At 42.4% G+C, this 26118-nt stretch overlaps 1 protein-coding gene and 1 long non-coding RNA gene across 3 annotated transcripts in view; both read left to right on the forward strand.

Moving 5' to 3' along the window:
• Window positions 1–422: 422 nt before the first annotated feature.
• PPP2R2A (protein phosphatase 2 regulatory subunit Balpha) overlaps window positions 423–26118 on the forward strand; it is a 76942-nt gene continuing 51246 nt past the window's right edge. The window contains exons 1-2 of one of the 2 annotated variants that reach the window (XM_048829307.2): window positions 423–658; window positions 3342–3419. In XM_048829307.2, coding sequence (XP_048685264.1) covers window positions 652–658; window positions 3342–3419 — 85 coding nt within the window. In that variant the 5' untranslated portion in view covers window positions 423–651. Of the gene's footprint in view, window positions 659–2561; window positions 2614–3341; window positions 3420–26118 lie in introns of those variants that run through there. The other variant, XM_048829306.1, reaches the window with a different exon arrangement.
• On the forward strand, window positions 7760–11566 carry LOC142070138 (uncharacterized). The gene is made up of 3 exons (XR_012666108.1): window positions 7760–8059; window positions 10427–10514; window positions 11229–11566. It is a non-coding gene; the product is annotated as an uncharacterized LOC142070138 (long non-coding RNA).

Here is a 26118-nt window from a genome sequence, read left to right on the forward strand (position 1 = left end):
GGGAAGCTGGGGTGCAGCGAACACTGGCTGGGGGGTGGCTGGGGTGCAGCTGGCAGGTGGTGGGGATATGTGCGGGTGCAGTGAACAGTGGCTGGGGTACAGGTGGTGGGGACGTGCATGGCTGCAGGGGGGGAAGCTGGGGTGCAGGGAACACTGGCTGGGATGCAGGTGGTGGGGATATGTGAGGGTACGGGGGGGGGGAAGCTGGGTGGCTAGGAGGGCGCAGCTGGGCTGGTTAGCAGCGGGCAGGGGCTGGACAGTCTCGCTAACGGAGAGACACCACAGAGGGCAAAAGGGGCGGACGCAACCGAACCACCCTCCTTCCCCGCTCCCCCCTGTTCTCCGTGGAGTTCTCACCCCGCCCCTTGTCCTCCCCCTCCCCGGGTGACGTCACCCCCAGCTCCGCCAGCGCCATTTTGAAAGTGGAACCTTGGCACGGACGGGTGGGGGGGGGTGGTGGACGAGGGAGCAGGAAAGACCGACTCGGAAGAGCGGGGGAAGCCGAACGGAGCCGGCTTCGCACCGCGCCCCCCCCCCCCGGTACAATCTGCCGCCATCCTCCCTCCACGCTCGCCATCCGCCCGGCACAGGGACCCCTTCCGAGAGCGGAGAGGCCGCTCTCCCTGACCCGGCCGCTATTGGGAGCCCAACATGGCAGGTAAGGGGGAGAGCGCCCCCTCCTTCCCGGGGGCCGGCCCCCGCTGCCCATCGAGCCCAGGGGGCGGGGGGAGTGTGTGTCGGGGCAGGTGAGGCCACTAAAATGGCCTGGAAAGCAGCCTGCAAACCTGAGCTGTTGCCTGATCTGTGGGGAGGTTGCATACTTGCTCGCTGTCTCTCCTTCTTTTCCTCTTTCTCATTCCCCCGCTTTCTCTCTTTTTTTTTTTTTTTATTCCTTCCTCTGAAAATGTGGGCTCGGTTTCTCTTCCTCTTTTTTTTTTTTTAAATTTGCATTCCTAAAACCTTCAATCCTGAAATGCAATTTGCATTCCCCACCCCCCTTTTAATATATTTTTTTTCCTTCTAGAAATCTGTGTTCATTCCTCTTTTGCTTCCCTGCTTGCAAAACATTTGTGTTTCGCGAGGGTGGTGGTGGTGGCTGGGTTTGGAAGAAGCCCTGTATTTCTGAAGTTGAGCATGTTAGGAGATTTCCAAGCAGGGTGTGTGTGTGTGTTTTGGTTTGTATTTTTTTCCCTAGACTTTTTGGTTTTTGCAAGGGTGTTGCGTGATTGAAGTGCAGTTTGTAGGGGTGCAGATGTGCACAGGAGGGTGGCTGTAGAGTGCAGATGTGATTGTGATTAGAGTGCAGCTGCACCCTCCTGTAGGGTGTAGTTGTGTAAATATCTGCAGATACAGGTGAAATTGGGAAGAGGGTTGTAGTTGGTTAGAAAATTCAGGTATCTCTGAGTGTGTGCAATAATGTGTGGTGTGTTTATTTCTTATTTTCTTTCTTCTGGAGATTTATGTTCTTTCTCCATTTTGCAGATTGCTTATCTTGCACCCTAAAGTGCGATTTGTGAGATAAAAATTGATCCAAATGCACAGGATGTCTCTTCCTCTTACTTTTCCTCTTGATTTTTTTTTTCTTCTGGTGACATGTTAATTTCCCCTCCTTTGCAAATTAATTGCCTCGTCAGTGCCTTGCATTCTGTAGAGCAGCATGAGAGGTGGTATTTAGGTTTGCACCTTGCTTCCCACACACATACCAGGCTGTCCCACTCCACCCTTCTCTTTCCTTTCCTTCTTAACCAACGGAAACAAGGCCTTGAAGGTAGCAAGTTGTATGAAAATTAAAATACAGTTTGCTGCATACGGTATATTGTTTTTTCTGGCAAACAATCATTCTCAAAATGCTTCCAAGGTGTTAAAAGTAAGAGTTAAATAGAAAATAGCAGAAGTCGGGGGAGGACAAGAAATTGGGTGGATAGGGTTGTGGGTAGTTGGGAAAGATGCTGTGGGTGGGATACTTTTCCAATACATGCATCCAGAACAAATATTGCAATTCATATTGTCTAGAATAGGTAGACATCCTGATAAGATTTCCCCCATCACCTTGACTGATTCTAGTTCAGGTTGTCTCCCCTAGTTCCCGGACTTGGTAAGAAACTCCAGATACAGACCACAGGCTAATCCTTTTCAGACTCTCACTCTTCTCCTCCTCCTTCCCCCCCCCCCCCCCCCCCCCGTGCCCCCCAACACACACACACTCCCCAGTGCTCAGGCAGCCTCTTGATCTTTCATGGAGAGAGACTGCTCCTGACTTGACCTTAATTTAATTTGTTCCTCAATTTGGGGAGGGAGGGATCCTTCCTGCATGCCCCCTCTTCCCCGGAATGTTGCATCACATTCACGCTTTGCAAGCTACATCTGTTGTGTAGTCCTTTTTGGTTGTTGTGGGTTGAGAAGGAATTTCCATTTTGATAGCCTCCTGCAGACAGAGCAAACTTGTTTCCATCTCTCTTCCTGTCTGGACCCGGCCCAGTGATTTGTTAAGAATGAAATGCAAAATAAATGGGTGGTGTTTTTTGGCGTTTTGGTGGCAAGGTTCAAATGAATCACTACCTTCCGCCGAGGCGGTAATGTTCCTGAAGTTTTCTCTTCGATCCATTTTCTCTGGTAGTTATACTTGCTGTTAACTTCAGGCCGATTTGTTGCTTTTTAAAAAACCTAAGCCTGACTGTTTCTTTTGGTACTTTTATGGCAAAGGAGGGGGAGGATTATAAACTTGTTTTCTCTCGCCTGATGTACTTAGGTGCTTTAAAGTATTGTATTTTGCAAAAGAAATTTTTTTTCTTTTTTATAAAGTGCAAACATTTAATGATTTGAAATATTTGGAAAACTTGTAGGGGCCATTCTGGCATCTAATATTTACTTAGAAATTTAAGTCACTTGTAAGTAAAGTGCTCTGTTTTTTAGAGGGCTCTGAAGTTCTTAAATTTAAAAAAAGTGTTGTGACATATACCGACTGGAGCTTGTTTTAACATGGCATAGTTTATTAACACTAGCTGTGCTTGTTTTGATAGTTTTGTGAGTTTTCAAGAAATGTAGAGAGCAACTTTGATCGTTCCTGCTGCTACTTTTGACAGATGCTGCTTTGGATAGTAGGCAAATCACTGACAAAAGCAATATCAGGATTGCGGAGGGGGGAGTTTGTAGTCAACTTTTGGAATCTCTACATTTGCATAGGAAACGTTGTTTTTTGTAGGTGTGTACAGTACTGTCTAAATTATGTCACTTGCCAGCGGTGGATACTGCCTCTGTGTTTACTGGAGTAAACACAAAACTCAGACTGATTTAACAAGGATCTGTTTTATTTTTTTGTTTCGTTTTGTTTTTTTTTCTAGGACCTGGAGGAGGAGGGAATGACATTCAGTGGTGTTTTTCTCAGGTGAAGGGAGCTGTAGATGATGATGTAGCAGAAGGTAAGAACAAACTTTATTAAAGTGAATTAATCTGATTGCTGGGTAGCAAGGGTGTTGCTGAAGTTTCTCCTTCAGAATTGGGTTTTATTATGCATAATTGTATTAAAATAGGAAAGCAAGTGGAAACATCCAGGCATCCCTCTATATCCTGGGATGAAACTTATATGCGATATAAGTGGGTGCAATTCAACTGACATCTATGGTCCTCCTGCTGCTTGTGTCAGAGTTGAATTTGGCCCGATGATTGCGACAGGAGTTAACTTGTTTTCCAAAATATGTCACATGACAAATAGTCTCAGTTGAGACAGAGCTACTAATTTGTCTGTTTTCCCCATCAGTGAAATGGGGATAATGACACTTACATTCTTTACAGGGGTGTTGTGAGGATTAATTAATGTGTGCACAGCACTTCGAAGACGTAAGGTGCAGCATAAGTGTCGGGTAAATGTTCCAGTTTTTCCGTCCTGCATTAGCCATCAGAATTAAAGTGGAATTTTTGTACAGAATGACTTTTTAAGTGTCAGTTATTTTTCATGATGAAGAATTATTGGAAACTGCTGTAAGCTTTTGTAGTATAGGGCTCCTACCCTGCCCGTGACAGATGTCATCTTTTTAGCAGAACGGCTGCCTTGAGCTGATGATGCAAAAATTCCATTTGGAGTTTTCAAATGATGCTTGATTCATGGAAGGAGAGGTCTTTCTTTCCTTTCGACTATTCAGACTTCTGGGCTGAACAGGACCCTTGGTCCTGCTTGCTGCTCCATCTGGGCAGAGCCCCACTGACTTGGATATAATTCTCTATGGCTTTAGGGGTCCATTTTTGCAGGGCAGCTTGCAAGATGAAGACCTAAAATTGTTTCCTCTTGCAAAAAGCTGACTTTGGGGGGGGGGTGTGTGCGTGTGTATGGTTTACTCAGCATATTTAGCATTTTACATGTCCTGTACTCACTAACTTGCAGGCAAACGAGAGAAATATTTATGTTGTATTTAAGAAAGAAGTAACTTGTTTCATTTCCATTCTTTTTTACTTTTGACATGGTCGGATTTAAATTCTGGAACTGCTACCACTGTAGCGCCCCAAGTGTTTCGCTTTTAATTCATGACTTGCAACCTGTGGAAATGATGCCCTTCAAAGATTTTGTCTGATGCTTACCAGCTGAAAGTTAGGTTTTTGGAAGCAAGTAGGTTGAAGCAAATGTCAAAAACGAATATATTTTTTTGCAAGATGGATACATTTTAAATTGTTCAGCAAGTACATTTTAAAGGTTGAATGTTGTTAATTTACATAACTGTTGTGCAGTTTTTTCCTACCAGACTTCAATTTCTGTGAACTTTATTGTTCGTTGACATTCTGTAGCTACCTGGCTTTTGAATTAAATGCAAACAATTGAGGAAATCTTGACTCTGCCTATTTCTCCACTGATAGATGGAGCCTATGAGCTAAGACACAAAAACATTAGAGCTGTTCCTTTGATGTTCATACATCTGTTCCATTAAATAATACTCGCAGGTTGTGGTGATTGGTGTCCTCTTTCCCTCTCACCCCCTTCTGCCTCCGTTCTCTCTCTCTCTTTTTTTTAATATATCTGTGATGAAATGGATCTGGAAATCCAAGAGCCAGTCTCAGTTCTTAACTCCACGGTTTGTTCTTAAATATTATAGCTCCTACACACTTAGTATGAAAGATGATTTACCAGTCTCTCGCTTCCTGACAGCTGGAATAGCTAGTCACAATGGGTCGAGTTAAAGACCAAGAGTACATGAACTAGCTTGAATTTCAGCCTGACACTCAGTGTTGCTTTTAACATTTTTTTGTATAAATATCCATTTATAATTGTGCAAAAGGTATAAGCTGCTCATTGTGCAAGCTGTCCCTAGAGAGACAAAGAAGATTATAATGACTTCATAGTCAGCTATATCATCATTTCGTAAAGGTGTGTGGTGCTTTTATTAAAAAAAAAAAAAAAAAAGTGCATATTACAGGGCTTCTACATAGGGCCTGGGATTTTGTTGTGCACTGGGATGGCTGCTTAAGTAAGGTCCCTAGGAAAATTTACGTGGGAGTATCTGACCATAATGGATTTTGTTGAGTTGGAATTCTTTTACCCATATGGCTGACTCCCACATGGCATGCTGAAAACTCTTTCAGAACAATTGAAAGATGTCTGTCCATCTACTCAAACTGTAACTTGAGCTCCTACCCAACTATTTAAAGGTAGTGCTATACTTGAGATAGATCCCTTATCCTTGAAATATTGTTCGAATAGTTTAAATACTGGTTAATTTCATTTCTTACGTTTATTTCCTTGCATACGTTATATTACGAGCTGTGTACTGAGGAAACACACCTTTGTTTGAGTATTGGCCTGCTAAACGCAGGGTTGCGAGTTCAGTCCTTGAGGGGGCCATTTAGGGATCTGGGGCAGAAATTGGGGATTGGTCCTGCTTTGAGCAGGGGGTTGGACTAGATGACCTTCTGAGGTCCCTTCCAACCCAGATATTCTATGATCTAATAATCCTCCTTGTGAGCTTGGGACTATAGTTCTACACATAGTAAAACTATACATGTTTTACATGTTTCTGGTGTGTGTCGTGTCTTCCTAAATTGCACCGGAATAAGTATGCTGTGGCTTTAGGTCCAGGCTGATAACCTTTTTCTCTGTCTGCCTTTCTGCTTCTTCTGTGTAAGCAGGCAGTATATTGAAAGCTCACAAGAATGTTGCTGTCTGAGCCTTGAGAGGGTGGTGGTCTTTTAAATTTGCGTGTGTTGTCTTCTCACAAGAATGACCTGTGATTATGGAGGAAAAATGCTGGTTATTGTAAGGTTGCAACTAGTGTGTATGGTTTTTTGTTTTAAAAAGTGATGTTAAAAAGACAACTGCATTGAATATACACAATTTAAAAGCAAATTACTTGTAATACTACGAGCTTGGTTTGTTAAAACTGCAACAATTTTAAAACTCTAATTTACTTTTCACATTGTTATGCAGTTTATTTCTTTCCGCATAGAAGGTTAAAATAGAGTAATGTCACTTTTGTTTCTAGTGATGTGTTAGTAAGTTTCACTTTCTTGGTTCTTTTGTATTAATGCACCTTATAATGTTTACATTGTAAACACTTAGCGCTTGTGTATGCCCAAGTTGCGCCCATTTAGCTTAAATCAGTGCTGGCTTATCTTGGTTTACCTTGCACCTGTGCACAAGCTAAATCAGGACAAATGTCCGCATTAAAAATTGCATCAGTTTAACTAAGTGCATACAAAATCAGACTCTTAGTTATATCGGTACTAAATCTGTATAAAGTAACACATTTAGTTTGATCTGCACAACATTGTGTGTGTAGAACAGGCATAAGTGTAGGGGAACAGGGAGCGTGTGTTTAAAAACTGCACATTTGAATTTTAAAAACAGATAATGAAAACACTTACATTTGTCTTAAGTTTTGTAAGAGCTGCCTGAACAAAAGTCTACTGTAAACATTGGGCCAAATTTGACCCAATTGTTGCCTCAGCAAAACATATACAAACTCTGAATGTTAAGAGACTTAAAGTAGATTTCAGAGTAGCAGCCGTGTTAGTCTGTAGTCACAAAAAGAAAAGGAGGACTTGTGGCACCTTAGAGACTAACCAATTTATTTGAGCATAAGCTTTCGTGAGAGCTTATGCTCAAATTGGTTAGTCTCTAAGGTGCCACAAGTACTCCTTTTTGCTACAGTAGATTGGCAATCTTAAGTCAACTTTCAGTGGTTTTGGGAGTTGAAACATGAACTCTTATATGTTAGGTTTTTATCTTTCCCTTTCAAAGGAGTTAGAAATAGGGTGATATTTCATGAGCTGCTAATCTGATGATGACACCATGCTTTTGGCATTCATGGAGCGGCTCCACATTATGGACCGTCAGTTCTGGGTCTGAGAAACAAACACCAAGTGTTTGCAGGTATAGGATGATGAGCGGTGGCCGCAGAACTTTCGGATGCGCAAAGCTACGTTCCTGAAAGTCTGTGCGGCGTGCATCCATGTCTTCTGGTGCAAGAACAACAAAATGAGAGCTGCCTTAATGGTGGAGAAATGAGTGGCAATCGTTGTGTGGAAGCTGGCGACTCCTGACTGTTACCAATCAATCGCAAATCAGTTTGGAGTGGGGAAGTTCACTGTGGGGGTTATGGTGATGCAGATGTGCAGGGCCATTAATCACCCTCTGATACAAAGGACTGTGACTCTTGGCAATGTGTGTTTAATAATGGGTGACTTTGTGGCAATGGGATTCCCTAACTGAGGCAAGGCAATAGATGGCGCACACATCCCCATTTTTGGCCCCAGGCCACCTTGCAACAGAGTACATCAACAGAAAGGGCTACTTCTCTATGGTATTGCAAGCACTTGTGGATCACGGGGGTCATTTCACCAACATTACTGCAGGGTGGTCAGGGAAGGTGCATGATGCACGCATCTTCAGGAACACTGGCCTGTACAGAAAGCTGCAAGCAGGGACTTTCTTTCCAGACCAGAAGATTCCAATTGGGAATGTGGAAATGCTAATAGTGATTCTTGGACACCCAGCCTACCCCTTCCTCCTGTGACTCATGAAGCCTTACACCGGAAACCTTGACCGCAGCAAGGAGCTGTTCAACGAGTTCAGCAGGTACAGAATGCCTATTGAATGTGCCTTTGGCTGCTTAAAGCATCGCTGGTGCTGCCTTTTTGGCAGGTTAGACCTCAATGCCGAAAATGTTCCCACGGTCGTAGCAGCCTGCTCTGCTCTGTGTAACATTTGTGAAGCTAAGGGGGAGAAGTTTCCACAGAGGTGGATCGTTGAGGTGGATTGGCTGGCTGTTGCTTTTGAGCAGCCAGATATTAGGGCTGTTAAAGGGGCTCAGTGGGGAGTTATTTGAATTAGGGAGGCTTTAAAGGAGCATTTTGAAAATGATCCACAATAATGTGGGTTCTGTAATGCATTGAGCCACAGTATGAACCTTGTGGTGATTGCTGTGTGTATGTTAATTTTACACTGTAAGTGAACCAATTACCACAGTGTATGAATTCCATCAGAAACCACACTATGTAGGAGAAAAATAGAGATGTCTTCTCTTTCTAAAAATAATTTTTTATTAAATGCCTATGCAAACATTTCTGTGTTCTGCAAGGAACATGAAAATCCAGAGCCAGAAGCTGGGAATGAGCAACGGGATGGATCACTCAATAATTACCTGTTCTGCTCATTCCCTTTAGGGCACCTGGAATTGGCCACTGTTGGAAGACAGGATACTGGGCTAGATGGACCTTTGGTCTGACCCAGTATGGCTGTTCTTATGTATGTTCTTATATGATTTTCTTTAAAAAACTTGTTGAAACGTCCTGTGTGGGTGTTTTTTGTTTGTTTGTTTTTTTTTTTTAAATATATACTGAGGGCCTGATCCTCTATTTTTTGTCATCCAAAATTTCTGCAGACTTAGGTAATTCTGGGTGGGACGAGTGATGCAGAATCAGATTGTTGAGATTTAAAAAATAAAACCCTTAAAATTGTGCAAAAGAGCTCTTTGATTGGATGCTGGCTGGCAAGTTGTAGCCTACAGAGTAAATTACAGCAGATGCATTATAAAATGAAACTTTGGCTCAAAATAGCAATATTGGTAGACTTACTAGAGCTACAAATCATGTTGTCCTAGTTCTTTCCATTGCATCGTCTGTTTCTTAATTTGCTCGATTGTACTAGTTTGCTTTCTGAATCTGCTGGTCCATTTGCATGCATGGCCATGGGATTTTCCCTTCTCCTTTACATATGTATTCACATTGTAGGTTCCCAAGTCCTGTGAATGATCTGCCCTCAACTCTGAGACCCTGTCCACAGTGGGGTTGGGGTGGGGGGAACCCATTGGCTTTACTGGTTCAGCTGAATCAGAATACTGGTGTAGACTAGGCTCCGCCACTGGCTTCTGAAGTTAAATCTTCTCAGAAGGTTTAAACATGAGTGTTAAAAGAACCCAGGAGCTGCTGGAGCCTTGCTCTTACTTGTGCTACCCCTGGTTCAGCACTGGTAGGAATTATAAAATCCCTAGTGTAGACCTAATATGAGTGTCCTTTTTATTTAATAGTAATTCTACGCATGGTATGTATCTCAGTTCCAGGGTAACTGCACCTGTATTTCCCCCACTATGGCACGCACTCCAGGAATGCCCCATCAGGTCTTTGGTGTCCAGCCATCACCTGTCTCTTGGCAGGGACGCTGGTCCCACTCCCTTCCGACCAGGGGTTTTAAGGCTGCACTGCCCCTTGCCTTATGCTATGATATTTCCGGCAAGCTTGTCTGCTTGAAGGCCGATGCCTCAGCTTTGCTTTTTGTCGGAGGGCTAGGAACAGTGTACTGCCAGTAGTTACAGGTTACTACACCACTCTTTCTAAGCAGACATATTTATTCTTAAGATAAAAGCATTACAGAGAAAATATAACAGCAACAATAAACACATTTTAAACACACACACACACAAATCCTTTCAGGAGTCACCTGTCAGTCTTACGGGACCTTAGTAGACCAAAGTCTGTCCAACCCTTCAGCAAGGGTTGAGGCTCCCTGTGGACAGAAGGTCTTGTTTGGTTGCTAGATGAATAAGAAGGCCCTGAGTCAGTTTAAACACAACCTTTTTAAATCCTTTTCTTTATCTGTTGGTCTCTGGAAAAGCCAATTCAAAGCAGTGTATGCAAGCCACCCTGTGGGGTGGTATTTCTCTGGAGGTGTTGACAACCTAAGTGATTCACCTTAATCATCCCCTCCCATTTCCCCCCCCTTCCCCCCCCCCCCAGTTCTTGGAGAAGTTGTAACCTCTTCTCTCCCCCCCCCTCCCCCGGGAGTTGGATACAATCCCTGACCCACAGTGTTACATAAATGTAATAGTGTCGTTCCTAAAAATATTGCTTGGGATTGCAATATGTGCCCCAGTGTGATTGCAGGAAAGAGTCTTGAAGTTGCAATCCTCTTCAACCATTCCTTGGCCTGGCATTTTTTATCGCCCAGAATTGCAGAGCACCCACAACTCCAGTTGAAGTCAGTGGGAGATGCGAGTCCTCAGAATGTCAGAAAACAAGACATAACTCTCTCCTAGGTATGAAATTGTCATATTTTTTAATTATTGCTTTGCAAAAAGAACTAAGCTAGACTGTATAAATACTCTCTCAAGTGTTGTTCAGAAATCTGTAAAAAATTATAGTTGTTTGAGTCGGAGTCTTTTTTGTATTCCTACCATGTGTCAAATTAAGAGAGGCGGGGGGATTGCAGAGCAGCTATGGATCCTGCTGTTGGTTCAGCAATATTTGAAGTCTTAAAAATTGAAATAAGCTTCTGAGTTCAAATCACAAAAAACAAGGAAAATTTGAAGCGAAGGGTGGAGGCCTGCTGGAAGCAGGGTGATTGTCCTCTATATAAAAAGAAAAGGAGTACTTGTGGCACCTTAGAGACTAACCAATTTATTTGAGCATAAGCTTTCGTGAGCTACAGCTCACTTCATTGGATGCATTCAGTGGAAAATACAGTGGGGAGATTTTATATACACAGAGAACTACAAAAGTCCCCCCTCCACCCCCAGCCCCCGCCGCTCTCCTGCTGGTAATAGCTCACCTTACCTGATCACTCTCCTTACAGTGTATATGGTAACACCCTTTGTTTCATGTTCTCTGTGTACATAAATTTCCCCACTGTATTTTCCACTGAATGCATCCGATGAAGTGAGCTGTAGCTCACGAAAGCTTATGCTCAGATAAATTGGTTAGTGTCTAAGGTGCCACAAGTCGTCCTCTTTTTTTTTTTTTTGCGGATACAGACTAACACGGCTGCTACTCTGAAACCATCTTCTGTATGTATTTCAACTCCATTCTGCCTACTGTTTGGCGCTTTTACACTGTCTATGAAATCACATCCTCTGCTGATGATTGCGGATGAGAGTTGCTGTGTCCAGCTGGAGGAGAGTCAGCTAAGGATATCTTCGTAGATTTTCTCTCCTGATTTGTCACATATCCTGTTCCGTGGGTCAGCTGGAAGTATTTGGCTTCTCCTCCTCCTCCCCTCCAGTCTCCTCCCTGGAGCCCAGAGCCTGAGCCCTGGCTACATAAGCAGGTTGAGTGGGGAGGAAGGTCATTACACTAACTGCCATCCTGATATCAGCAGTGATTTTTTTTTTTTTTTTTTTTTTTTTTTAAATTTCTTATTTCTATCCAGGTTGAGGACTTCTGCCACAGGAGCAGAGAGAAATTTTCAGCAGGCAGTTATAGTGGGGGCACAAAATGAGTGGCTGGGATCATGATGCTGAGCAAGGAATGAGAGAGAGTGCTTTATTAGGATTTGTTTTTTGAAGGAAAAAGCAGCTTACTTCAATAGTTTTTTGGAACATCAGTTTGTGGAGAAGGACCAGGTCAGGGAGTAATGATGGTGTCATCAGAGGTGCAGTCTGGGATGTTTGACATTTAAAAACTAAACCAAATATAGAACTAACTAACAAAATGGGTTCCTACCACCACCTTGGTCACTATACTTGCCTATTGCACCCATTCCATTTGCAAGAGTCACCTTTTTAGACATCTCTAAGCTTTCCAAAATGGTGGCTGTAGCGACGCTGCACCCCCTGTTCTTCACAGTGATGATATTATGATATGATTGTGACATGATTATGTAATTTATGCAGGAGAAGTCATGTGAGGTGTCTGGAAAAGTTACGATTTGCTCAATAGGGTTATCCTCTTCGTATGCGTGTATAATTTTTGTATCTGAAGTTGTGACTATTGACTACATATCTGTATTTCAAATTTAGCTACACGTGGGTAATGCCCACTAAACAAGATGTTTTCAGTCTAGTTAGTGGGTGAGGAAGGGCCCATTCAGGGCAATGGGCCATTAGAAAAAATCAGTAGGCCTTAGGAGAAGCTTATCTCCCACTTGGGGAGCCTTCCCGAAAACGCTACCGTCCGCGTCCAAGTAATGGCTGCTATGACTCTCGGAGGACATTTGATAAGACCACATGTCTCTCAACTCCATCTTGGAACGTCAGTGTTTTTCCACAGTCTGGTCTGGGAACCAAGCTTTGGGAACACAGGGTTCCCACCATATGCAAAAGCTATACAAGGCAGGGAGTGATATCATCTGGGGTTCTTCACTCCCCACCCAAGAAGACTCCTGGAAAAACCTGAGGAACAAAGACTGAACTGGGGGAAGTGCTGGACCCAGGCTAAAGGGATTTCTAGCCTGTAAATGAGACGCCCGGGGATTCCAAGCTATAAAGCAAGTGCAGCTTGCCCCTTAAGAATCTGCAGTCTACTTGTATCATCTCTTAGGATCAGAATTTGCTATTCATATCCAAGCCATATTAAGCTTAGTTTGCATTTTTTGTTTATATGCTAGGTAGTCTGCTTTGATCTGTTTGCTATCACTTATAACCACTTAAAATCTGTCTTTTGTAGTTAATAAACTTAGTTTTGCTTTATCTAAACCAGTGAGTTGGAGTGAAATGTGTGGGAATCGTAACTCGGGAGCAAAGGCTGTTGCAGATTGCTCTCTACTTTGAGGGAGGGGCTAATTTCAGGAGCTTACGCTGTACAGCTCCCTGTGCAGCACAAAACGGTATAATTTCTGGTTTATACTCCCGAGGGGGTGCGTCCCTGGGAAGATGGGAGTTGCCTTAGCTGTAGTCTTTCTATTGTTGGTTCATTGCAGGGGCTGGTCAGATAGCCTGCATGTAACTGCAGCTGGGTGTGTCCTTACGTGTATGAACGGTGGTGAAAGTGCAGGCTGGAGGGCTTTGCAGCTTGTCACGGCAGTACAGTGTGAGAGGGAGCCCCAGCTGGTGGGTCAGGGGGCTCAGTGGTATCCCAGTTCCAGGTGGCGTCCTGGAGGGAACCGGTCACAGCTGTGTCTTCCTCTCTTTGGAAAGTGCCTTGTATATTTTGGGAACCATCATAATCTAAATAAGAGTTGAATATATTTTGATTTACTGAATGCCCCGAAAGAACAAAGCGCATTCAGTTGATAGCTAGTTTTAAATGGACATCTGTATTCTTAGAAGTTGCATCGAAAGTGAGAACTAGATGGCTCGTTCTCGACAAATTACCCAATATCAACTTTGTTAAAAGTCATCCCAGAAGGACCAGAATCTAAAACATTGGCCTAGGAGAACAGTTAAAAGGAGTGCCAAACATCCTGAATTGCTGCTGATCTTTAACTCTGTTTCCTTCCTTTTTTTTTGGTTTAAAAGAATTACTGTTCTTAAAGCCCCAAGCTAGACTTTAAGTCTTAAGATCTGGAAGCCATCCTTTATTGGATTGTAAAGAACTTTTTAAATATTTATTTCCATCCCTGTCTCTCTTGGCTAATAGCCACCCTGCATGAACTTCTCTTCTAAGGGTCAAGGGCTGCCAGCAGCAGGGTGGTCACCAATAGCTCTTTAAACTGAAAAAGAGATGGAGTGAATTAAAACAAATTTGAACAAAATTATGCCTGCACTGGCATATGCCAGATTTCAGTCTTGAAAATCAGGATATTATACGTGCAATGTTAAAAACAACAAAAAAGGTGAAGTTGCAACTGCATTATGATGCTGCTCAAACGCGTTTTATTTACATACATATTTTTATAGTGCCAATGATTGTGTATCAGTACATAGGATACAGTAATCAGATGGGATTTTCATACTGGTTAGAACCATTTGGCCCTGCTCCCAGCTTGGTGAGATTGTACTTCATAGGTCTTAAGAGGAGAGTGGAGGAAGAAAACTTGCTCGTTGCGATATTGCCTATAAGGAGAAAAAGTGTAATCAGAACATTGCTTGTGCTCTGGAAGAGGAGAGACGTTGAAGTATCCGGACATGGTATAGTATGGAGTTGCGTAATTGAGCATCCTTTACTGCAAATACCATGTTTTTCATTCTCGGGCTGTTTTTCAACCAGAAATATGTTTGGTGTTTTCAGAACATCCCCATAGGCCACATTTCAGGCCACGTGATTCTGTTTGTTGAAACAAAACGTCATGTTGGTTTAAAACAAAACAAAATCTGACCTGGAAAGAGTTAGTTAGTTTATGCTCCCCTAAAAATCAAGGTTTAATGCAAACACTGGCTGTCGGGCCCTGGACTGCGGTGGTACTACTGAAGATTATAATAATATTACAGAAACTTCACATGACTGTTTTCAGAAATTGATCATAATTCAGTTGCAGAGCTAGGAACTGCTGCCACCTTTTCTCTTCAAACTCACCGTTCTTTAGTTAATCACCGAAGGAGAAGTAATTACCTTAGGCACACAGTCTTCATAAAAATGTACTTTTGCATTTAGAGATTTACAAGTGACAGCAACATTTTAAGACAAACCAGCCTATTTGGGTTGCATGTTAAAACCCCTAGGCAGTTGCGCTTGCATCTAATTTGGGAACTGTAGGCAGAAGTTTTAGGGTCAGTGGGAGAGAGTGGAAAGCTGCATTCTAAGTAAGGTTGGTTCTTCAGGTATGTAAAACACATCCTGTGTAAAATGGTTTTTCTTAGCATTTTCAGTTGACTTTTTTGAATTACTGATTCTGGGAACAAATAGTGACTCCCTGTGAAAATACTGCTTTTGTACTTAATGATGTTGAGTACTTGGGTTCAATTATCTGCATAAACTACATATATTCCAAGATCATTAAGATAATGAAGACTTCATATTGCATATTTGTCTTTTAAAATTTGCATTGAATTCCTACATGTTGGTTAAATCCTGCTCAATTTTTTTGTGTGTGTGTGTGTTCCTGATAAATGTCAAAAGTATTCCAGGAAGCATTCTTTGATTCTTCAAAGCAGTGATGGAAACAGTGCTTTTCACCATGGCAATGGAAAAAGATTTCGTAAACAGCAGTCACTTTAATATGTGACCTACATACTGCATATGTATGGATATTTGTGCATTCAATAGAAAGGACTTGTTTTCCCAAAATACTTTCTTTTTTAAAGCAGATTATCATAGTACATATTAAAATCTGTTCAGTGACAGTCATACTGAAATCAGCTTCCAGTTTGATCCATTATAAAAACAGATCTTAGTCCTTGTAAAGAAAACTTTTTTTCCAAGAGGTCCTGACCATCTGTTCAGCAGAGGACCATGACCAATAGAAATACATATCTTAAATGTGTCTGTTCCAGGTCTTTTATGCTTTTTCACAGGGGTGTATTTATGGATGTGTTGAATGGCCTTTTTTAATCTCTTCAATTCCAATGATCACCGCTGTTGGAAAATTGTCTTGCATGACTTGTTTTCAAGAGAGGTGTGTGGTGCAAGCACACAATTTGGAGTAAGGAATTTGCATTGGTAAGTCAATTACCTTCTCTGCCTTTGGTTTCCCCATCTATAAAATGGTTTGCAAAAAGAAAAGGAGTACTTGTGGCACCTTAGAGACTAACCAATTTATTTGAGCTCACGAAAGCTCATGCTCAAATAAATTGGTTAGTCTCTAAGGTGCCACAAGTACTCCTTTTCTTTTTGCAAATACAGACTAACACGGCTGTTCCTCTGAAACCTATAAAATGGTTGTACTTGTTGACTTCTTGAGCACCTCCCATGGAAAGTACTCTGCTTTCAACATGCCAGTGAATTAAGCCTCACAATACCCCTGAAGTGATAGGTAACAACTAACATCCACAATTTAAATTAGGCAAACTGAAGCGCATATTTTAACAGGGGGGGAGTTTTCAAAGAGCCTCCTTTGAGTGCTTTGCAGAGGATTACATTGCCCAGTTTTTCATGTTCAGAGAAGGGGACGTTTCAGAGCATGAGTTGTGCTCGGTGTTTTTGTTCGTTTTTTGTTTGGCTTTTAAATACCTGCTGATGGCATCAGGTGCCTGAGCTGTCAGAAAGTTTAAATGCAGCTGGGTGCTTGGCTTCTGAATTTTCAAACCTTATTGCTAGTGCCCTACCAAATTAGTGGCCATGAAAAACATGTCACGGACTGTGAAATCTGGTTTGCCCCCATGAAATTTGGTCTTGTGTGCTTTTACCCTGTACTATACTGATTTAATGGGGGAGACCAGTGTTTCTCAAATTGGGGGTCTGGACCCAAAAGGGAGCTGCAGGGGGGTCGGTTGCAAGGTTATTTTAGGGGGATCGTGGTATTGCCACCCTTACTTCTGCGCTAGGCAGCTAGAGAGTGGCAGCTGTTCACCAGGCACCCGGCTCTGAAGGCAGCGCCCCGCCAACAGCAGTGCAGAAGTAAGGGTGGCAATACCATACCATGCCGCCCTTACTTCTGCACTGCTGCCTTGAGAGCTGGGTGGCTGGAGAGTGGCGGCTGCTGACTGAGGGCCCAGCAGCGCAGAAGTAAGGGTTGCAATACCATGCCAGGCCATCCTTCCTTCTGCACTGCTGCTGGCGGCGGCGGCTCTGCCTTCAGAGCCTGGATCCCGGCCAGAAGCCACCGCTCTCTGGCTGCCCAGCTCTGAAGGCAGCGCCGTCGTCAGCAGCAGCAGCAGCGCAGAAGTACTGATAGCAGTACCGCAGCCCCCCCCTACAGTAAACTTGCGATCCCCCCACAACTCCTTTTTGGGTCAGGACTCCTACAATTACACCACTGTGAAATTTCAGATTTAAATTGCTGGAATAATGAAATTTACGATTTTTAAAATGCTATGACCAAGAAATTGACCAAAATGGACCATGAATTTGGTTGGACCCTACTTATTGCCATATTATGCTATGCTGTCCAAGCTCAGCTCTTTTGCCTGAGCTAAACGTCACTCTTTCTTCCCGACCTCAGTCCAAGGTCACTCAGGACAACTCTGCAATTCTAGTGTGAGGCACCTGTGGCCTGTAAAACTCCTTCAACGATGCTGAAATAATAGAAAAGCCTCAAATGGAGGAGGGGGTTGATCAATGGAGGATTGATCGTTGGTTTGTAGAAGTGATTTTAAAGCAGCGAAATTGAATGAATGTGAAGCGGATAGAGGGCAGTTTCCACACCAGGGGCAGCCTTTTCAGAACCTTGGGTAAGGGCAAATAACGGTATGCACTTCGGTCTGGGCGATCAAGTGGGGGTTGGGCAGTTGGAGACGATAGGGTGGGGTTCAAAGCTGATGTTTGGCTGAGCATAAATGTCTGGGATTTTCAGAAGTGCCCAGGCAAACTTCCTAGTACCCAGGACTGAGCAGAAGCACCCACCGATCAATTGCCAATACAGTAACTGGTATAGTTTATACAATTGGAAAAAGATAAGGCATCTGAATTTTTTTTAAATGTCGTTCCCCCTAAAAACACTTGAACAACCAATGTAACTACAAACGTAACTTGTCGTCTTCTTTTTTTTTTTATTCCTTAAAATTTTAAGCGTTAAAGGCAAGGGAGAAAAGAGATGTTTCCATCTGAGACTTGAGATGGAGAGTTGAGGAGAGATGCAGGAAGGCTGCTCCAGATGGTAGGAGCTGCAAAAGAGAAGGCTCTCGTAGCGTCAGTGAGAAGATTGTGTGAAGAGGCCACAGGAGGCCAGTGCTGGACAAGCATGTGAGGGTGAAGGGAGATGTAGGTCCATCCAGAATCTGGTTGGTAGATGAAGAATTCTGTAGTGTTTTCCATGCAAAGCTTGTTGCTCTTCTCCCTCTCACATGTCTGTCTTCGACTTTGTGCTTCGTTTCCTATCCTGCCCTCTTTCGTCTGTCGTCTGCCTTGTTCTTTTTTTACTTTCCTTCTCCTTTTTAGGGGTATCTCGGGATCCTTTTTTTTTTTTGTTTTTTAAACTATGATACCCTTAGAAGGTGATGACTCCTCCCTCTGACTGAGAGCGGTTAATGTAGGACTTGACAAACATAGTCCATCCTGTCTGACAGTGTCTAGTGCCATATGCCTCAGAGGAAGGTGTAAAAATCCCACGCTAAGCAGATGCGGTGTAATCTGCCCCCTTGAAGGTCTTATGCTAACCCCAAAGAAAGAGTGGCTTAAAAACTGAAGGATGAGGTGTTTTGATGCCTTCCACAATGGTATGCAATGGTGGTGGTGTAGCCGTGTTGGTCCCAGGATATTAGAGGGACAAGGTGGGTGGGGTAACATCTTTAATTGGACTAAATTCCAGTATGGAAGCTGGTCCAGTAAAAGATACTACCTCACCCATCTTGTCTTTCCAAAAGGGTGTTCATGAACTCTTACAGTGCTGGTTCCCTTTTGAGACTGTAGATGCTGATCCTTCATGTGGTTGGAGGTGGCTGTTATTGAACCAAGCAAGGCACATACTTCCATTCAGGGCTGAATGTACTGCCTCCGTGGCATTTCCATCCTCTTTCTGCTTCTGGGGCCCAGTGAGGCCTGATCCTGAATTCTGCTCTGTTACTGTGCTGCCAGGCCAACTCTTGGTTCTGTCTCTCACCCATCTTTCCAAGGTGCTGCTCCCAACAGTATTTAGCCTAGCCATGGTAGGTAGGGGGTAACGGTAGCTTTGAAAGTGGTAGGATCCCAATACAATGCTCCTGATGGACTATAGGGAAAATAACACCAGTGTTGCCCCAAATCAGGTTATCTTCTCCCCTTCTAGCCTACCATCGTCTCAAGACAAAACAACAAAAACCCAAACAAAAAACACCCCCTGCAAAACCCAGCAAAAGATCATGCACAGGACACTCTTTTGCTGTATAAAGCTGTTTATGCAGCAGTGGTAAAATAAATTCCCATTCTAAGAGTTGCATCTTTTCCCTCGCACCTGAAGTGGAGTTGGCTGGCACCATGAAACGCGTGTTCTCGGTAACTGCTGCAGCCTGAGTTAGGCTATTACATTGGTTTGAGTTTTTCCTAAAGAATGAAATGTTTGGTCAGATTGATATCTCCAAATGTTGTGACAGTGACCATGAATACAGAGAAAATGGGAGTGAGGTTGTAACCTGAATCAACACTGATTTGCTGTATGAAGTTGGGGGAGTCTCTCTGCCTCGGTTTCATTGATCTGTAAAGCCAGTATGCCTCCCTGTCTCAGGGGTAGTGTTGAGAAGCTTAAATAATGGTATTGTGCTTTGAGATCCTTGGATTAAATTTAATATGACCGCTTAATGCTTTATATCTTGCTTTACGATTGTTAAATAACTTGATAGCACCTAGGGAGAATTTTTACTTCCACATTTTACAGATGAGAGTAAGGCAGAGAAGTTAAGTGACTTACCCAAGGCCATAGAGTGAGCCATTATCAAAGCAGCTGTCTTGCTCAGATTGCTAGTGGTTCTCAACCTTTCCTGACTACTGTACCCCTTTCAAGAGTCTGGAACCCGAGCTCTGCCACCCAGGGCTCAAGCCTGAGCTCCACAACCTGTGGCTGAAGCGTGTAACTTAGTTTCTCTGGGACCCCAGGCAATAGTCCTGCTTGCCACCCCCTACCACCAGCCCTGCGCTTGTGACCCCTCTAAACCCATCATGGGTCACTCCTTCCCCCCTCCCCCCCAAGTTGAGAAACACTGATCCAGATGAGTTGATGTGCTTCCCGAAAGACTTCTGTGTACCCCTAAGAACCACTGTGCTCGATTATGCTGCCTCTCTGCAAGGTGCTATATAATGTCTAAGTACAGGGCTTGATTTTTCAGAGGTGTCAAGAATCTGCAGCTTCCATTCACGTAATTGGGAGTCGTGGGTGTTTCCTGTCTCTGAAAATCCATCCCATGGTGTTAGACCCATGTTAACAAGCAAGTTTTTAAAAAACGGAAACCAACTGAGCCATTTTTGTTTGTGCCAAAATAGAAACACAGGAAAATATTTGCTAAATAGGAAAAAAAAAAAAAATTGGTAAAGGGAAAACTATTTACCAGCCTCCAAGTGGCACCACAAACAATAGATTAAACGACTTTTAAAAAGGAAAACACTATTAAAGTAGTTGTGTCCTTCCATGAGTGAAGTAATCGGAAGCTTTTATTCTGTGATCATTTGATAGATAGATCTGTGTATTCATCCTTGTTGCAAATGTAAGTTGTACTTGTGACCTTCACAAGTGCTGAGCTTTCCAGCACGCTGCCTGAAACTCCGTCTAGCATGTGTCTCTTTCTCTCTCTCTGCCCCTCACTCTCATTATGGCAGGTAAGAATAATTTTGCTTTCATTTGATTCCTTCAAGGAAAGCACCTTCCCCAGGCCCTAGGAGACATGCTCCTTTGTGGTCTAGAGCTTGACACTTGAGGATTAAGGGCCTTACAAACTTCTGGACTTAGCCTTAGTATCTGGCATTAAAGCATTGCTCAAAGAAACTGTATGAGGAGGCTTGAAGGAATCGGGTCTCTTCAATTAAAATAATGGTTTTAAAATCCACAGCAGGAAAATGACCCTGGGTTAGAGAACTATAGTGGCTGATTATGAAATGCATTGCCAGTCTCTACTTATGCTTTTGAAAGTAATACTTTTCTTACATATTAAATATTTGTTTTAAATTTGTATGGCATATCTGAGTGGATTCAGCTTAAAAAAAGAAAAAGAAAAAAATCCAGATAATCCAGGCTTTTACTGCACAATATGTAATGTTTTCAATGACAAATCAAGGAAGTCATTACCTAAAGGCTTCTGATATTTACATGCAAAACAATAATCTTGTACATTATTTCCAAATATATTTGCATTTGCAAGCACAAACCTAACCACTGGCTCTTCTGTGCTGTGCGGCCTATTGAAATTCTGGCTGTGGTTTCAGCAGAGATTTTTCCATAAATAGCTCTGTACTACTTTGGAACACTAGCAGGCCTCCTGAAAAGAACTAAAGTATGGCCTTCCAAGGACTATGCGTCAGTCTAGGTTCATGGTATGTACAGTAGTACTTCATTGTATGTAGCTCTGTTTTGCTCTATTTGACACAGAGTGGGCGGGGGGAGGGCAGGTGGGGAACAGGAAGGAATTGAACAATAAATACTTCTACTTTCAAGGTAAAGATATGGATTGATCAGTGACCTGAAGGGAACTTAGAGGAAAGGGTAAACAACAAAATAAAAATATGAAACTTATCAATGAACAGCTGTAGGTATATTTCCTAAACAAATATTGAGTTCATTTTAACGTCATCATATTTTAAGTTAATAGTCGTATTTAATATACATGGTCTGTTGCTTTAATCTGGAAGGTTGCCCATCCATGAAAAGGATCCCTGGCGAAGTTTTATAGATCTGATGTTCTGTGAATTAGTGAATATATTTATTTTAAAGTGAATATTTCAGTGATCCTTCCTAGGGATAAGGCATTAGAATTGTATTGCGTCTTCATTCTTGAATGTGAGTGATTCCATGGCCAAGTTTTGCATAAAATACATGTTAAAATAGTAAGACTTGATCTTTGGGAAAGTCAGCAGAAACTCTTAACAAGAATCAAAAACCGTTCCTGATCTAGAAAAACTTAATTAAAATATGGACAGTTTTCTTGAAGAGTTTAAGAATAGCAGCCGTGTTAGTCTGTATCCGCAAAAAGAAAAGGAGTACTTGTGGCACCTTAGAGACTAACCAATTTATTTGAGCATAAGCTTTCGTGAGCTACAGCTCACTTCATTGGATGCGTTCAGTGGAAAAATCCGATGAAGTGAGCTGCAGCTCACGAAAGCTTATGCTTAGATAAATTTGTTAGTCTCTAAAGTGCCACAAGTCCTCCTTTTCTTTTTTTCTTGAAGAGGCGCTTATAACTTCCAACGTATGGCACAAGAGGCAACAGAGAAAATACTTAAGTGTCTCCTAGTTTGTGGGGCTCCTCCCCAAAATAGCTGTGTAGTTTCTAGGCACACCTTGACAAAGTGGATGCAATCTTAATGAAGGTGTCAGAAGGCATGGAAACAATTTGAGCATTTGTGAAAGCCACGCTTTCAGTGGCAGATACTCAGGCGCAGTCTTCTGTACCTGCTTATCAATGAGTGGTACACCAGCAGTCACGCTGATGACAACAACGCTGCATACAACAATGGAATGGGCGAGGGCTTTGGTTTTTATTAGTCTTGCGTGAGCACTTAGTTTTTCACGGATTAAACCCTGTATCAAACCAAGAGAGCGTAACCTGAAATCAAAGCTCACAGATTTTCAGTCTGTCCTTAAATCTTTACAAATCCAACTATTGGTGCAAGAGCTCTTTGAAAGCTCTTCCTGACCATCAGACATCAGGTGGGAGTGGAAGTTTACATGGACATCAATTGGGGCCAGACATATTTCCTTAGTGTAAATGGCAGTGAAAGGTTTTGTGTCTGAGGAGGAGGGAGGGTAGCCTCACAACTAACCGTAGTGACTTTTGAACCACTGATGGTATTGCTGAGGTTTTGCAGGACCAATTCTTTTGGTTCTTCCCAAGCAAATTGCACATTGAGCAAATTTCTCTTAAGAAAACAAAGGTATACATCAGACAGCTGGCAAAACATACATTTCTTCACCTTAGCAATACAGCAAGATAAATCCACTAACCCGTTCTGGGAAAATTGAAAAGGCTTTGCCAAAATTCTAATCTTCCATCATCTCGGAAGGATGAAGTAGGAGCCCACATAAAGTTTTATCTAACTTTCCAGGGTGATTAGTGGGATCCAGAGACTGTACATAATAACTTGCGTTTCTTTAGTATCTTTCATCTGAGAATCTCCGAGCACTTTTACAAACACTAATGAAAAAACCTAGCAAGACGCCTGTGAGTATGTAACTTTTATCCCTGTTTTATAGCTAGAGCTGTTACTGTCCAAGGTGAAACAGTGAATCAGTAGCAGAGCTGAAATGGGACTCTGGTCTCCTGCTTTCCAGTTCTTTGCTATAACTAATGTCTTTGGTCCAGTATGTTAGCAGGAACATTTTAAGCAGGAACAGGAATGTTGCTGTAGGTACTCCTTTTCTTTTTGCTCATCTAGTTAGAGGCTCTTCCAAACAATGTATGCTAGCCTAGCACAAAGTTGAGTCTGGAAAGACAAAATCTTTGGTGACAGAGTTGGAAACAGATAGCTTTATTTTCTGCCCACAGAGTTTTACCTTACAATTACTGTACTGGAGTATTAGCGCTAGACGAGTGGTAAAAATAAGATAATGTCCTTATAAACCTGTTAGGGTTAATTCATCTCCTATTGCTCAGAAAAAGCGGTACTATCTCCAGATAGCTGCATAACTGGTATGTTTTGCATATGGTAGCAAAATATTCAGGCCTCAAAGGAGTTCATATGTCACTAATTAAGCTACTGTTCAAGTTCATTTTGTTCCCCTGCAGTTAGATATGGTCCCTATGTAATTGTAGAGAGCACAAAAATGACCAGTGATTTACCCAAAATGTATTTGAATTGTAAGCAATTTAGTAACCCTTGAAGACAATTTCTCTGAAATGTTGTTCTAAATCAAATTATATATAGAATTTTGTGCCTGCTTGCAACGTATATACATCCTTCCTTTGCATTATTAAAGTAATTGTACGAAACAGTGTATTGTACGATCCATGCTAATAACATTTTTAATCACAATAGACTCACTCTCCAGGCTAGGTATAGAATACATGTACAGAATACGCGCCTGACTTCATTAGCGGGAACATTTTGTGCTCTTGAGGGAAGTTTGTGGAAGTTCCTTCAACTGTAGATCTCACCCCCAATTAGGTCACAAGTTTGGTCTCTCTCAGAGCCTGGTGCAGGCCCCATCTTTTTGGCCAGGACTTTACTTATGGGTTTTAAAGAATAATTGTGCAGTTCCGTCTAGGTTCTTACGGCTTCCATCACTAAGGTACTCAGCGTTACCAGAATTTCACTTTTCTTGCTATTCTGAGCCGTGTGTGTGAGAGAGAGAGAACAAGGGATTGAGTGAGGGTTAGTATTGTTGCCCATTGTGGGCGCTTATAAACTTATTTATGTGACACATGCAGATGCTGTACGACTTGTCTACGTGGAACAGCAAGGTGCGCTACAGGGTTGTGATTTCTACAGCTCGCTAACTTACTGTGCATTGATTGGTCCGTGTAGACCCTGTGGGTGTAAACTAAAAGTTCCCTAATGTGATCTAACATACAGCACTGTGTTAAAGCTCACTAGAGGACTTTTAGTTCGCACCAGCAGAGTCTACACAGACCAATAAATGTGCAGTGTGGTAGGAGGCTTTAGAAATCACACCCCTATAAAGTGCCTTGCTGCTCCATGTAGACAAACCTGCAGTGATGGGTACTAGAATAAGTTTTATGGTCTCTGGAATTCTGCCGCATGTGAAGTCCAGACTCTGCTTTTTTGTCTGACCCAATCTGAAGAGTGACTTTTGAATTTTCTCCCAATAGAAGTATAAATTTTGCATGCTGTCATTTATTCCGTTACACACGTTGTTAGCACATACAGTAAAACCTCAGAGTTATGAGCACCAGAGTTACGACCCCACACGTCATTTGGAACTGGAAGTACAGAATCAGGCGTCACTCACTCACTTCAGTTGTAAACTTCTGAAAGAACAACCATACGGTTTTGTTCAGAGTTACGAACAACCTCCATTCGCAAGGTGTTTGTAACTCTGAGGATCTACTGTATGCGTTCAGTCCACATGCTAGAAATCCTTAAGACATTTTGATTGAAAAATGTACTGTCGCACCAAGTTATTTCTTGTGAAAGAGAGTCTGTTGTTTTAATGTTTTAAATATAGCATGGGTTACTTTTTCCATGTTGGGTTTCCACCATGATGTTTCTAATTGTAAATATGCTTTAAAATCTGGTATTCAGGAACAAATTAGTTGAGGAGCACCTAACCTCTGAATGTGTTGTACTACCAGAAAAACCAGAAATACTCTGCATGATCTTGCTGATATTACGACATGGAGCATTAAGTAGTGAGAGAAGTTCCCATGCAATGGAAAGGAAGGAGGTGCAAAACTAAGATCCGAGATGGTGTTAAACAGTTGTCTGGAAGGAAACAATTTTTTTTTTCTTCTGAATATGGAATTAGGCTGCTTGGGTTTGCAGACTGCAACAACGGAGGTGTGTGGTGGCTGGAAAACTGAATCACACTTCTGGCACTAGCATTGATCAGCTAGATGGCATTACAAATATCAGTGTGTCAGATTTGTCTCTGATTGCTGTTCGTTAGAGGAAAGGTGTCCGTCCACTCCTTGCCACCCATCCGGGGTTCTGGAGAGAGCTATTTAAAATGCTGTGGCGTAACTTCATTTTATTTTGTGACAACATATTTAATATAGCTCCTGCAAATGAAGGGCTCACAGAAAAGCTGTGACGTGTAATTGCGTAGTCCTAATTGTGGATAAGTACTGTGGTTTCATAACTTGTGGTGGTGGTGGTGGTCACCTGCCTTTCCAAGGTTATTTAAGACTGGTACAGGGGCAGGTCTGGATTGTTGCCATTTATGTCTCTTATGTGTGTGATATTAATAAACTGGTGTCAAATGTCCTGGGAACAGGTGATGTGGGTAGAAAGACCTTTGTTTCGACCAACAATAGAACTGAATTACTGTGAATAGGAAAGGCTAACAGGCATTTCCTGTCATATTTCGGGGATGTCTTTAGTAGAGCATGTATACTAAGTAAACTTTAACAACTGTACCAGAAGGTTGCTTATTATATGTATAGGCTTTATAGATGAGATTTGATTTTTTTTTTTTGCAGTTGACCTTCACTTATGTTCCCAGCTTTGCAAGTCTAAAATAACTTTTCTTTAATTTCCCTAAAAATGCCTGCATATTGCAGTGCTTTATAAGGCAGTGAAATTGGGGAAAATCCATTTGTTGAAGTAGATTATTAGAATTTTGCTAACCTCCTATGTGGCTAATCTGCAAACCCA

Source organism: Caretta caretta, chromosome 26, assembly GCF_965140235.1.
Source record: "Caretta caretta isolate rCarCar2 chromosome 26, rCarCar1.hap1, whole genome shotgun sequence".
Classification (NCBI taxonomy): domain Eukaryota; kingdom Metazoa; phylum Chordata; order Testudines; family Cheloniidae; genus Caretta; species Caretta caretta.